The 14,900-nt window shown below is 37.5% G+C and overlaps 1 protein-coding gene across 3 annotated transcripts in view; it reads right to left on the bottom strand.

The window, feature by feature from the left end:
- Positions 1 to 7,463: 7,463 nt before the first annotated feature.
- RPP30 (ribonuclease P/MRP subunit p30) overlaps positions 7,464 to 14,900 on the bottom strand; it is a 31,360-nt gene continuing 23,923 nt past the window's right edge. For 2 of the 3 annotated variants that reach the window (XM_054435891.2, XM_054435892.2), the window contains 3 exons: positions 14,758 to 14,795; positions 14,283 to 14,362; positions 9,959 to 10,157 (listed from right to left, as the gene is read on the bottom strand). In XM_054435891.2, coding sequence (XP_054291866.1) covers positions 10,051 to 10,157; positions 14,283 to 14,362; positions 14,758 to 14,795 — 225 coding nt within the window. In that variant the 3' untranslated portion in view covers positions 9,959 to 10,050. Of the gene's footprint in view, positions 7,552 to 8,370; positions 8,473 to 9,958; positions 10,158 to 14,282; positions 14,363 to 14,757; positions 14,796 to 14,900 lie in introns of those variants that run through there. The other variant, XM_054435893.2, reaches the window with a different exon arrangement.

Here is a 14,900-nt window from a genome sequence, read left to right as displayed (position 1 = left end):
AGAGAACACACAGGTCCATGATTTTTGACCTCCAGACCACCACAATAAAACTAATATCACAATAAAGTGAGTCACAATTTTTTTTGGTTTTGTAGTGCATACAAAAGTTATGTTTACATTATCCTGTGGTTTAATAATTGTGCTATAGCACGATGTCTAAAAAACACTGTACCTACCTTAACTTAAAAATACTTTATTGCTAAAAAAAACGCTAATGATCATCTGAGCCTTGAGTGAGTCATAATCGTTTTACTGGTGGAGGGTCTTCCCTCCATGTGGATGGCTGCTGACTGATGAGGGTGGTAGTTGATGAAGATTGGGATGGCTGCATCAATTTATTGAAAGAAGACAACAATGAGCTTACCACATCAATTAACTCTTTCTTTCATAAAAGATTTATCTGTAGCATCTGATGCTATTTGATAGCATGTTACTATCAATAGAACATCTTTCAAAATTGGAGTACATCCTCTCAAACCCTGTTACTGCTTTATTAACTAAGTTGATGTAATATTCAAAATCCTTTTTTTGTCATTTCAACAATGTTTACAGCATCTTCACTAGGAGTAGATTCCATCTCAAGAAACCACTTTCTTTGCTCATCCATAGGAAGCAACTTCTCAACTGTTCAAGTTTTATGACAAGATTGCAACAATTCAGTCACATGTTCAGGCTCCACTTCTAGTTTTCTTGCTATTTCCATCACATCAACAGTTACTTACTCCACTGAAGTCTTGAACCCCTCCAAGTCATCCACACAGGTTGGAATTAACTTCCTTCAAATTCCAGTTAATGATATTTTTACCTCCTCCAATGACCCACGAATGTTCTTAATGGCATCTAGCATGGTGAATCCTTTCCAGAAGGTTTTGAATTTACTTTGCCCAGATCCATCAAAGGAATCGTTATCTATGGCATATAGCCTTATGAAATGTATTTCTTAATAAGACTTGATTCAAAATGACTCCTTGATCCATGGGCTACAGAATGGATGTTGTGTAAGCAGGTATGAGAATAACATTCATCTCCTTGTACATCCTCATCAGATGCACATCTCCATCAGAAATCTTGGGTGACCAGGTGCATTTTCAATTAGCAGTAATGTTGTGAAAGGAATATATTTTTTTCCTGAACAGTAGGTTTCAATGATGGGCTTAAAATATTCAATAAACGATGATGTAAAAAGATGTGCTATCATCAAGGATTTGTGGTACAATTTATAGAGAACAGGCAAAGTAGATTTAGCATAGTTCTTAACAACCCTAGGATTTTCAGAATGGTCAGTGAGCATTGGTTTCAACTTAAAATCACCAGCTAAAAAAGGGAGTCAAAGCTTTGAAGCTTTGAAGCCAGGCATTGACTTCTCCTCTCTAGCTATCAAAGTCCTACATGGCATCTTCCAATAGAAGGCTGTTTCATCTACATTGAAAATCTGTTGCTCAGTGTAGCCATGTTAATCAGTTATCTTAGCTAGATCTTCTGGATAACTCACTGCAGCTTCCCTATCAGCACTTGTGCTTCACCTTGCACTTTTATGTTACAGAGATGGCTTCTTTCCTCAAATCTCATGAACAAACTTCTGCTGCAGTTCTCCCAACTGTTTTCAGTAGCTTCCTCACTTCTCAGCGTTCATAGCATTGAAGAGTTAGGGCCTCTGGATTAGGCTTTGGATTAAGGCATTATTGTAACTGGTTTGGTGTTCTATCCAGACCACAAAAACTTTCTCCATTCAGCAATAGAGCTGTTTTGCTTTATCATTCGTGTGTTCACTGGAGAAGCACTTTTAATTTCCTTCAAGAACTTTTCCTTTGCATTCACAACTTGAGTGAGAGGCATAGTTTTCAGCCTATCTTGGCTTTCTACATGCCCTTCCTCAATAAGCTTAATCATTCCTAGCTTTCGATTGAGAGAGATGTGTGGTTCTTCCTCTCACTTGAACACTTAGAGGCCATTGTAGGGTTATTAATTGGCCTAATTTCAATATTGTTTTGTTTCAAGGAATGGGGAGGCCTGAAGAGAGGGAAGGAAATGGGGAAAGCTGGTCGATGGAGGAGTCAGAACACACACAACATTCACGGATTAAGTTCACTGTCCGATATGAGTGCAATTTGTGGCTACCCAAAACAGTTATAATAGTAAAATCAAAGAATACTAACCAACAAAACACATATAATAATAATGAAAAAGTTTTTAATATTGTGAAAATTACCAAAATGTGACATGAGAGAGACAGGAAACAGGCACATGATGTTGAAAAAATGGCACCGATAGACTTGCTGTTTACAGAGGTGCCACAAATCTTCAACTTGTAAAAAATTCAGTATTTGCAAACACAATAAATTGAAGCACAATAAAAGGAGGTACGCCAGTAGTTCTTGGCTAGGTGCTAAGCCAGGTCCTAAGACCTGTGGTAAGAAAAAGAGATTGTCCATGACATGCCCTCCTGGAAGATATGAATATTAAAGGAATAATGAGGAATAAATACATAGTCATGTGCCACAGAATGATATTTCGGCCAACAATGAACCACATATACAAAGGTGGTCCCATAAAAATAAAATGAAGCTGAAAAATTTCTATCGATAGCGACATCCTAGCTGTTGTAACATCGTAGTACAGTGCATTACCTTTTCTATGTTTGTTTAGATACACAATATACTTACCATTGTGTTATAGTTGCCTACAGTATTCAGTACAGTGACATGTTGTACAAGTTTGAAGCCTAAGAGCAATAGGCTGTATTGCTCATATAGCCTAGGTGTGTAGTAGGCTGTATCATTTAGGTTTGTGTAAGTAACACTCTGTGATGTTCACACAACAAAACTGCCTAATGATGCACCTTTCAGAACGTATCCCTGTCGTTAAGTGAGGCATAAGTGCATAGTATCTGTCTGTTGTAAATACGATGAAGGAAACAATACAGAGTACTGAGTGTCTAAGATGACGAGGCTTCTATAAAGACTTCTTTGAGGTGGTAACCTTTGGGGTTTGTCTGAAAGGTAAACAGGAGTTATTCAAGAATCAAGTGTTCCAGGTAGCAGGAACACTGCTCTATGGAATACAGCAAGGATATGAGAAATGTTTGGCACTTGTGGAAACACATGAAAGCCAGTGAAGTCTGATGTGAAACACTAGCACCAAGAGACCCATTTTGGATAAGATCATATATGTTAACCTCTTAGATATGCCTCTAACCATCTGGGAGAGTGTATACGCATAGTCCATAATCAGAAGGTCTTCCAGTTATCTGGTCATAGATACATATAGAGTTGGGAGAATGGTTTGAAATATTTTTGTACCTTTTCTATCTAGTGTTTTACCAATCCAGGGAGTCCACTTCCCACAGGCATTGGGGATTTCATTGTTATCTCTGACTCCCAATCTTGTTTGTCGGCCCCTCTACCTTCCCCACAGGGGTCCTGGCTTAAGTTTGTCAGACTTTTAAGGCCCAGGGTCCTTCAATTTCTTCCAAGTGAAACACCTACAACACAGACATTTCTCTTGCCAGTGCTGATGTTTCATGTGGCATAACTTCAACGTGTTACCATCATGTGACCAACTTTTCTTTATGGTATCTGCCTCAAATCCACCTCCCCTAAAGAACTGGGAGGGTACACGAGAGAAGAGAATAAAGAGTTAAAAAGTTTTGTGTTGCACATATAAATATTTGCACTAATAACTAGGTAGAAGGCATGAGAGACAATATGGAATAAATCCCATTAGAATAAGACAACTCTTAGTCATCTCTGCTAATGGAAAAGATAAACACGTTGGGGGAAATTTTTAAGTTTTTAATCACATAGTCATTTTTTTATAAGGTTCTCTCCTTGCTTTCTCACTGACTCAACTCTTTGCCCACAATCTTTCATTTTGTGTTTGCTCTTCAGTGAAGGACACACCACACTGGCCAACGGAGAGTCCTAGAAGTTGTTTTTGACCTTCTTTCCCTCATCCTTTTCTTATAAACAACCACCAGGTCTTACCAAGTATACTACATAAGTAGTGCTGTGATCTGTCCATGTTTTCCAATCCTAGGTGCCTCTGCCCTAGTTCAGGTCACCATTACTTCTCATCTGGATCACTCAAATAGCCCTCCCAGGCTCCTGGTCTCCAGGCTTGCTTACCTCCAGAATGTTTTTCAAGTTGCAGACAGAGTGATTTTTCTAAAATGCAATGCTGATCAACTCACTCTCCTCTTTCAACCCTTCGATGGCTTCACATTTCCCTCAGGATGAAATAAAAACTCCTAAAAATGTCTTATAAAATCCTTAAAATCTGGCTGCTGTTAACTCTTTATTCTTATCTCTCATAACTTTCCTAGCCAAACTCTAAATTTCAACTCAACTAAATTTTCAGTTCCTTAAAAAATCCAGGCACTTGCTTTACTGTTTTCACATACTGTGCCAGCTCCCTGAAGACTCTTCTTCCCACTACAGCCCACTCCACCCCATCACATCACTTCTCCTCATTCCTCCCCTTTGGTCTAGCTGTATTTCCTCCAGGAAGCCATCTTTGAGTCCTTAGATTCTATTAGTTCCCCCAGGTGTCTTCCTGTTGCACTTTGCTTTTTCCCCATAACATCTGTCATACTTCCTTTCCCCTCCTCTTGAACACCCAATACTTATTATGCCAATACAGAAATGAGTAACAAAGGAAGCAACACATCACCAATAATCCTGGTTTCACGACATTCTGATTATTTCTGTGCACGTTATGGGTATTGTGTATTTAGCTTTACAACTTCAACTGAACAACTTATTCTAGACATCTTTATAGACAGTATTCTTTTGTTTTAATGTACAATGAATTATTTAATCCTGTTATTATTGGGTATTTAGGTTGTTTCCATTTTCACATTTAAGACATTGTTGCAGTGAATATCCTTATCCATCCACCCTTTATAATTAACCAGTTATTTCTGAAGAATAAATTGACATCAAAAATATAAGACTTGCATCAAATTGTATCTCCCTCCACACCATCTTGAAAATACCCACTTTATAAATCTTTTTTTCTTTTAACTTTCAACCTGATCAGCCAGATATATTTGTGGTGATATTCCCCTAAATGACTAGGAAAGTTCAGCATCTTCATGTTACTGGACATTTAAAAAAATCAACTTTATTTGTCCAATTTTCTAAGTCAGGTCTCCCGGAAGCAGCATTTCAAATTAGGATTCTTGTGCAAGTGACTTACTGAGAGTCCTCTATAAGGGAATGAGAAAAAACAGAACAGGGCAGAAGAGGCAAGTATGTGGTTTCAGGAGAAATCCACACACGGTGTAATTCCATGGGGTGCTCAGGAGCATAAATTGTACCACCGAGGCCAGTGGGCCGGGCTGTAATGTCCTGCATCAGTCACTGGCCATGGGCCAACCTCAGAGGAGACAAAACTTCCCAGGTATCTTCAGGTAAAGTGACTCTCATCAGCCCAGGACAATCCTCTGGAAAAGGGTGAAGATAAGTCATTAGTACCCAACATCTGAAGCACTGGCAAAATAGGTACACCACCCTGGGAATGGGGATCTCTGTGGATGCTAACAGCATGTCATGTTGGGTATTTAAAAAAAAAAATTCTTAAAAGCTAAGCATATGAAACCTTCCTGGAATATGCATTGTAAATGTACTTTCCTACTTGTTGTTATGTAGAGACAAATCAATCAAACTTTGTTTTCTGGCTTTGATGACCATGCTTAGCAGGTCTATTCCAATCCAAGATTATTATTTTTTTAATTAGCTTATATTTTCCTCTAGTATTTTACAAGTTTTTAAAAAAATTTAAATCTTTAATCTACCTTGATTTACTACGGGTGTGTATCGGGTGTGAGATAGAGATTTGACTTAGTTTTTTCCTAAATAATAGCTGACACTTCAATATTTAAATTAATATAATCAAATAATAAATAATAAAATAGTTGGTTCTTTTTTTTTTTTTTAGAGAGTCTTGCTCTGTCGCCCAGACTGGAATGTGGTGGCGCGATCTCAGCTCACTGCAACCTCTACCTCCCGGGTTCAAGCAATTTTCCTGCCTCAGCCTCCCGAGTAGCAGGGATTACAGGCATGGGCCACCATGCCTGGCTGATTTTGTATTTTTAGTAGAGACGGGGTTTTGCCATGTTGGCCAGGCTGGTCTTGAACTCCTGACCTCAAGTTATCTGCCCTCCTTGGCCTCCCAAAGGGCTGGGATTACAAGTGTAAGCGATGGCACCCGGCCGTAGTTCATACATTTTATGATAGGCCCTGATCAAAGTAAGCCTTCCACAAATACTAACCTACTTAACCCTTGCAATAATGTCACAGGTAGGGAGAACAGATGAAGTGAGGCACAGAGAGGTTACATAATTTGCCCAAGGTCATAGCTAATGAGTACTAGCAAGTTGGGCTTTAAACGCACTTAGTTTTTCTTTCCCCTATGCACTTAACTGGTATGCTGTACTGCCTCTCCCAAATAGATAACCAATTATTTCAGTATCACTTACTGAACAATCAATCCATCATTTCTTCTTATATCTAAAGTGTGATCTTGGACTTCCTGCTCTTTTCACTGTTCTTTCTGAATTTCTGCACCAATTAGTTTTAATTACAGTACTAGAGTTTTGTTATACTCTGTAATTTCTGCATTGTAAGTCCCTCCCATTAGGTTTTTCCCTGAAATTTCCAATTCTCATATTTACTCTTTCAGAATACCAAGTCCAAAGACCAAATACATAAACAAGAAAACAAAAAATACTTATAGGCATTTTGATTCTAAATTTTGTTAAATGCGTAATTTGGGGGAGAATTTGATTTACAATTTGTCTCATTCAAGAAAACAATGTCTCTCTCCATGTATTCTAGTCTTTATTTTCCCTTTATTCTCTTATTACTTTCATTAAGTTTTCTTTATAGAGGCCCTACACATTTCTTGGTAATTTATGTCTCTGTGAATAGTGTCATCTTTTAAAATTATTGAACAGGTTATTAATCAAAACTGGTTTTTGTGTATTTATACATAATTGGCCACTCTGCCAAACTTCATCTTGGTTAGGCAGAGGTATCGTCATCTTGTAGCAATTAAATTCGTGGTTCATTCTAACGAAAGTAAATATTAGAAGGAAACTTGCCTCTGCTATTCACTGGTGATCAGCCATCATGCCCTACTATTGTGTACAATGGCATAAACACGGATGAATAGAAAGCAGGCACAACTGCAAACACATACTACACAAATGTGTAGTAAATGGACGTAAGCTGAAAGGTACCTATATTTCTATTTTTTCCCATTTATTTCACGAGTTTTCCAAGACAGTCATATCCGCAAATAATTTTACCTCGTTTCTATAACATGAAAATCTTATTGTATCTGGTGCAACTGTAGCTGGTACATCACTAATTCATAAATTAAGATGGGACACCCCAAAAAATTGAACATACATCCTGTTAAGCATTTTGAGCTTAAAATAGTAAAATGTATACTTGGGTACCAATCTTTTACAGAAGGGTCAAAGCCTGTTCTTGGGAGTATGATCTCTCTGACGAGAGATCCAAAGTTGTCTTTCTTGAATTCTAGTTCCTTTAAAGCAGAAAAGGAACTTGACATTAGTGAACCAATCCAAGTGCAGAGTTTTTACTGATCATCCCCAAATTTGTTATCCTTCTCACACCTAATTTGACAGCAGTTCTTTGTCATGACTCTTTTCCAAACCTCTCCAAAGTGCTGACTTAGTTTTCCCGGGAATTCTTCATTTGCCCCCAGTAGCTCATCAATTTTCATATTTAAAAAAATAATTTACTTACAATGCTAAATACAGCTGGCATAAACAGATTTGTGAATAAACACAGCTGACTTTTGGTCAAACTGGCACACAAGGAAATGGCAGACTTTTGGTGTGTGGCCTCAGCAGCACCGGCCTCAGTTTTACAGAAGGAATGGGTAGGTTAATCCATCAAATCAGCCAAGTGGTAGTCAAAAATGCTTTTGGAGCCATCACATTTAATATACACAAAAAACAGACACATACGAACATATATATGTATGCATACAATATTCTACTTTAATTTTGCCACGGGTTTTTATTATTGTCGTTTTAAAAATCAGGAGTGGATTTTAAACTTTATTAAATGTCTTTTTGGCATCTATTAAAAATATTCTGATTTTTCTCTTTTGACCTATGAATAAGATAAAGGATACTGCATTAAAAAGAACTGGAAGGCTGGGTATGGTGGCTCGTGCCTGTGCCTGCAATCCCAGCACTTTGGGATGCTGAGGCGGACAGACTGCTTGAATCTGCCAGGAGTTTGAGACCAGCCTGGACATGGCGAAACCCCATCTCTACAAAAAAATACAAAAATTAGCTGGGATGTGGTGGTGCATGCTTGTGGTCCCACTTACTTGGGAGGCTGAGGTGGGAGGATGGCTTGAGCCCAAGAGGCAAAGGTTGCAGTGAGCCGAGATTGTGCCACTGCACTCCAGCCTGGGTGACAGAGTGAGACCCTGTCTCAAAAAGAAAAAAATAAAAATAAATAAAATAAATTTCACCTAGTCATGATGTACTTTGTTTTAATGTTTTTTTAATCAATATTTTATTTAAACATTTGTATTCATTGGTGAGGTTATAAAGCTTTCTCTTTTTAAAATTGTATTTTCTTGGGCCGGGTGCAGTGGCTCACGCCTGTAATCCCAGCACTTTGGGAGGCCGAGGCGGGCGGATCATGAAGTCAGGAGATAGAGACCATCCTGGCTAACATGGTGAAACCCTGTCTCTACTAAATACACGGCGGGCGCCTGTAGTCCCAGGTACTCAGGAGGCTGAGGCAGGAGAATGGCGTGAACCCAGGAGGTGGAGCTTGCAGTGAGCAGAAATTGCGCCACTGCACTCCAGTCTGGGGGACGGCGTGAGCCTACGTCTCAAAAAAAAAAAATTGTATTTTCTCCAACCCGCAGAACAGTTGTCTTTCTCTTGTTTAAAAAAGTTTCTTATTCAGTTATACCTCTGGCTCTACTCCATTGTGTTTTAGAGCCCTTACATTAATATTGCATAAATGTACATATTTGCATAAAAAGCTACTTCTACTTAACATGATCCCATTATAAAAATAAATTATTTCCAAAGTTGGTTCAGTTCGATGCTTTGCTATTTTTAATACAGCTATTAGGAAAATCAATATTAGGGTTTTAGGGGTTTCTAACTAAAAGTAAGGAATCCTATTTCAAAGACCTCACGTAGGTATGAAGCAGTGAAGGAAGAGGCCAGGTGTAATTTTACATATGTATCCTCTCTCCTTCCACAAATTCTATAACAATTTCTTTTAGAAAAAAATGTTGATTTGATGAATACATGAAAGAAGCTTAAAACAAGATCAACTGAAGTCACTTCTTCAATATAAGTTTGAATATCTTCAAAATAACTATTTGAGTATGAACAAGAAACTCTTGAAAGCAGCTCTTAAAATATTCAAACATCTGGCTGCATGTGGTGGCTCATGTAATCCCAGCACTTTAGGAGGCCAAAGCGGGAGGATGGCTTGATCCTAGGAGTTTGAGACCCACCTCAGCAACATAGTGAGACCATGTCTCTACAAGGGAAAAACAAAAAAAACCAAAAATAGCCAGGTGTGGTAGTGCACACCTGTAGTTCCAGCTGCCTGAGAGGCTGAAGTGGGAGGATCACTTGAGCCCAGGATTGAGGTTGTGTGTGAGCTGTGATTATGCCACTGTACTCCAGCCTGAGCAACAAAGCAAGACCCTATCTCAAAAACAAAATGAAACAAAAATACCTGAAACATCTTATTCAAGTATATTTGCTGTTATTTATCACTTACACAATGGAGAAATAACTAGTCTTTCTCTCTTAAAGTACATCTAAATTCATTAAGCTGGCAGCCTTTTAAAAAGATGCTTCACTAGGTTTCGTTTGTTGTTTTAATGGGTTGCAAGTAAAACCGTTTTTATAGACTATTGATTTCTAGCTCCAAATGAAAACAGTAAATCACACAAAGGTTTTATTTTTGTTGTGGCTGATGAACTATAAAAGGGAAGAAGGGAGTGCTGACAGAGACTGCGGCATTCTTTTCAGCCCTCACACTTGGCTTTCTTGGAAGCTGGAAGACAATCTTCATCTTCTGATGGCCGAGGTTTCTTCACTGTAGAAATAATTCCAAAAGCAGTTTTTCTAGTTTCTGTAAAACAGGGAAACCATCGTGCTTGAAGTTAAGACATAATTTAAAATGAGGTGGTTTAACATATGACTTTGGCTTACAGCAATAGTAAATGATAAGCCATAATGAACTGCTATGGGTGCTAGTGCCATTTACTGTCATTATCTTTTTTCCCAACATACACAAATATCAGTATATTATTAACATCTAATTCATTCCTAAAGATTACCTCATGAGTAAAACTGCAGGACAGCGTTATCTCTAATGGTCTGTCCATGGCATCTTACGTAGCCAGAACCCAGTCACAGACATTGGTGTAGCAGACACTTTATATATGGTAGACAGACAAATCAAGAGAGCAAACACAGCAATCAAGTGTACAGCTCCCATGTGGAGCACATGCTTGCCTCATTTTACAGCATGTACCCTACCTCTCTCATTAGAACATCAAGGTACCTCTGAAGAATCAATTGCATTATACTGCCAACACTCAACAATGGCCTGCTTATGCAAAATGTGTTCAATAAATACTAGTTGAGTTAATGAATAAAATCAAACTCATAAATTTATTGCTCTCTTTAACTGGTGACAATAAACAAAGAATAAACAGAAATTATTAAAAGATTAGGTTGGCAGAGTTCAACTCAAATTTAACCAATTTCTCCTAGAAACCTACTAATAGGCTAGGCACTGTATCCATATCCAGAGGGTATTAAGATGCCTAACAGACAGTGCTTTTCCCTAAATACATGCATGTGAGAAGCACAAATATAATAGGAATGGAGGCATCCACAAGACTTAACTGCCTGGATAAAGCAATGAGGTATTATATAAAGGTGACACTACTCGGAATAGGGTAAACGGAATAAGAAAAAGAGAAGTATTCCTTTACAAAGGCATGGAGAGAAAGGTAAGAAGAACCTAGGTAAAATAGTTTAGGGGACAATATGGCTGATGTGAAGGAGGAATATGAAAAAATTAGGAGAAAATGAGGCTGGAAGGGTAACTTATGAAAGGCCATAGTGTCATGAAAACAGACTCAAACTCTGTCCTTAGAAATGGAAAGGGATTATGGAGAAGGAGACAGACACCCAATAGCTACAAAGGTGGCAGAATCAAAAGAACTTGAACAGAAATTTAGCTATGAATTATTTCTTATTTCAAGTAATAAACGTAAAGTCAACCATAAATTGTTAAGCATTATCAAGATAAACTTAGTAAATCTACTTTGCCAATTATTTTAAAACACTTTTATTTATAAAAGGGATAAAACTGCTCTCAAGGTCATTAAAATGCCAACATAATAAGAACCTCAAAATAAAAACCGTTAATGATTTCCATTTCACCAAACGAAAAACGTCACACTTACAGCTATTAATTTATATCACTGATTCTGTACCCATAGTTTAAAAATCAACTGAAATATAAACATTATGAAAATCAGCACTTTTTAACAAAATGCATTAATTTCTTTAGTGTCTTTTAAAGACAAATGCATTTCTTGGTAACAGCAAGAAGTTACATTTGTGTATGCTTTAGTTTATAAAATGTTTTCACATATAGTATTTCCTTTAATCATCTTGCCAAGGAAAATCTAAAGGATTATTTACGAGTGAATAATTTTGCTCACAAGGGGCTAAGGCAGGTGTCCCAAACAGGTTCATTTTGGTCCAGGGGCTGATTGAGGGCACGAACTTTATCAATCACAGGCCAAAGACTCTGACCTTGGGCCTCTTTCCTCTGTCCTTTCCCCACAACCTCCTCAGAATTGCTATTCATTGGTTTCTGGATTTCTGGACCCACGAAGAACCTAATTCTGATTTCCTGTGGCAAGCCTTCCAAGCTGAAAGCCAACTACTATGTGTTCCAAGTCTTCTGCTTGCCAGGTATCCATGCCTGCACCACCCTCGTGATTCGTCTCATCATGAGGCTTCCAGACCCTTTAAGGACCGAGTAGACATTTTCCAATAGTGTTTCAGTGCACTGCTGTCCTTCTTAAATGTAGCACTCAGAATGATACAGATGCCGGCTGAGATTTCATCAATGAGAGTATAATAATGAGGCTTTGAATTTCCTTGCCTCAGAATCCTTTACTTCTAATATTACCTAAGCTGAATTAGCAATCTTAAGAACACATCATACTACTGTCTCATACGGATCCCAATGGCAACGAAAACCAGGGTAATCATATTTTATCATCTAGTTTAGGACACTCTTCAGGGAATAGAAGTGCTAATAAGGTCACAGAAACAGCAGGCATAAACTAGAACTGTCCTGGGTACACTGGGGTGAATGGTAATGCTACCTGAAGTTCAAAAGTCTTAAGGTTAGCTTCTATAAAAGCCTGATTTTAGACAGAGAAAGACAAACATCACATGTTCTCACTCGTTCATGGGATCTAAAAATCAAAGTAACTGAACTCCTGGAGACAGAAAGTAGAAGGATGGTTACCAGAGGCTGGGAAGGGTAGTGCTGGGCTGAGAGGGAGGTGAAGATGGTTAATGGGTACAAAACAAACAGAATGAAGAAGACTTAGTATTTGATAGCACAATAGGGTGACCATAGTCAATATAATTTAATTGTATATTTAAAAATAACTAGAATAGCATAATTGGATTGTTTATAACACAAGACAAATGCTTGAGGGTATGGACACCTCATTTTCCATGATGTGATTATCATGCATTGCATGCCTATATCAAAATATCTCAGTACCTCATAAATATATACACATACTATGTATCCACAAAAAGAAATCCTAAAAAAAATACTTTACATATTATGTATTATATGCTGAATAGTTGAGTTCTTAAAGTCAAATGCAGGACTTCCTATTTTCCTATACATAAAATTATATATGTATTTATATTTTAGTTTCTGTTTCTTGTTTAGTCCATTTTGGAACCCCAACTGTTACTCAAAATCCTGATGATTGTTTATTTAAAATAGATCAAAATAATGACAGAACTACCAAAGTGTGAACCAACTGTTCCCTAATTTCAAGAAAATCATTATTAAAAATCTCCATTAATTTGATCACTCCCAAAGCTTAGGTGATGAGTTCTAGGCTACATAATAAAAAAATCTCAAACTAAAAATGTTGAAACTAAAAGCAAAATCATCTAATTTATGGCAAGCAAATACATAAGCAGTTCTCTCAAGTGGAAATCAGATCAATAAAGCCCAACATACGAGCCCTCAATAACCTAGCTATTCATATGACAAATAACTCAGTCTATATGTAGCAATCTACTCTGAAGTTTAAAATTCATTTGGATGATATCAATGAAATTGCTTCTTAACCACTACAACTTGTCCTAAGAATTATAAAGATAACGAAGACAAAACAGTGATCAAAAGCTTAAGTTGTTTTAATAAAATTTCATTTTCATTTTCCAAAGTTTCAGCATGCTTTCAATTTTTAACATCTGATGAGCAGGAAATTCGGTCAGTGAAAAGGTACATATACAAAACGTGAGTAAAAAATGTACAGTCTGGCCAGGCATGGTGGTTCATGTCTGTAATCCTAGCACTTTGGGAGGCTGAGGTAGGAGGACTGCTTGAGCCCAGGAGTTCAAGACCAGCCTGGGCAACACAGTGAGACTCTGTCTCTACTTAAAAAAAAAAAAAAAAGGTACAGTCTGGACACAACTTGACCATGTAAGCAAACATGGGAAAAGAAACATTCTGAGTTATAATAAATGTAAAAGTTACAGTCTATGTTTTTTTAGTTGGATTTTTAAATATGTATTTGCTGGTTTTGTTTTCCTAATAGTTTAACATATATTTTTAACATATCAGTTCTCTAAAACAGAGATTTTCAACAGGGAAAGCATGGCCCTCTGGTGAGGAAGAAGAAGGAAGGGAGATTAGAAGCCTATCAAAATGTGGGCAGGAGCACACATGTATAGCTGGAGGAACTATTCAATACTCATTTCTGTAATGAAAACTATATTCATTCTACAAACTTTAGAAAGTAAAGCCTGAAGTGAGGGTGAGAAAACACTGATGACTGTGGTTAGAACAGGTTGCGAAAAGACGACCCCAAAGGAACTCTGTAGGGTAGGGCAATAAAAATAGGTATGGCTGTAAAAATGACTTGCTTTTAACATGACCATTCAGTTTGTACTGGAAGAACTTGCTTACCTCCATGGAGAAGCGCTGCTCGGCAGTTGGTGGAAACCGCAGCCTTGGCATCACTTTCAGAGAGCCCAAACAGCAAGCCTCTTGCGGGAGCATTAAAGATTTCAACCCAGAGTCAGCCAAGAACACGAGACTAACACAAACACAACAGAAAGTGCCAGCTAACCTGGTCATCTTGAGAGGCTAATTAATTCAACAGCAGTTCTTAGTCCAACTGGAACATGCATCTGAGAAAAGACTCATTTAACTCTAAGCTTTTATCATATGAAGTCCCTCATTCCCTCTTTTCAATCTCACGATTAATTAAAAAACAGAAGCATAAAGCTCTCTATAATGTTATATAATTTATTTTTGAAGTTTTTAATTGGTAAACTTACAGTAAAAGGTTGAGAAAAATACATGTTCAACTATAATATGACCTCAAATTCAAAATTTCCTGAAAGACAACGTCAACAACTTTTTACTCAGAAAAGGATACAGGTTTGCCACGTCATATGGCCCTCTTATTTCTAAAGGCTGAAATGAAATGAACAAAGAGTAGATATGTGAAAATTATTTATAACATTTCAATGACATATAGCTAATTAATGGAATATTTAAGTATCCAAAAATAAAAAAATT

Source organism: Pongo pygmaeus, chromosome 8, assembly GCF_028885625.2.
Source record: "Pongo pygmaeus isolate AG05252 chromosome 8, NHGRI_mPonPyg2-v2.0_pri, whole genome shotgun sequence".
NCBI lineage: Eukaryota > Metazoa > Chordata > Mammalia > Primates > Hominidae > Pongo > Pongo pygmaeus.
This window is presented reverse-complemented; position numbering and strand designations above follow the sequence as displayed.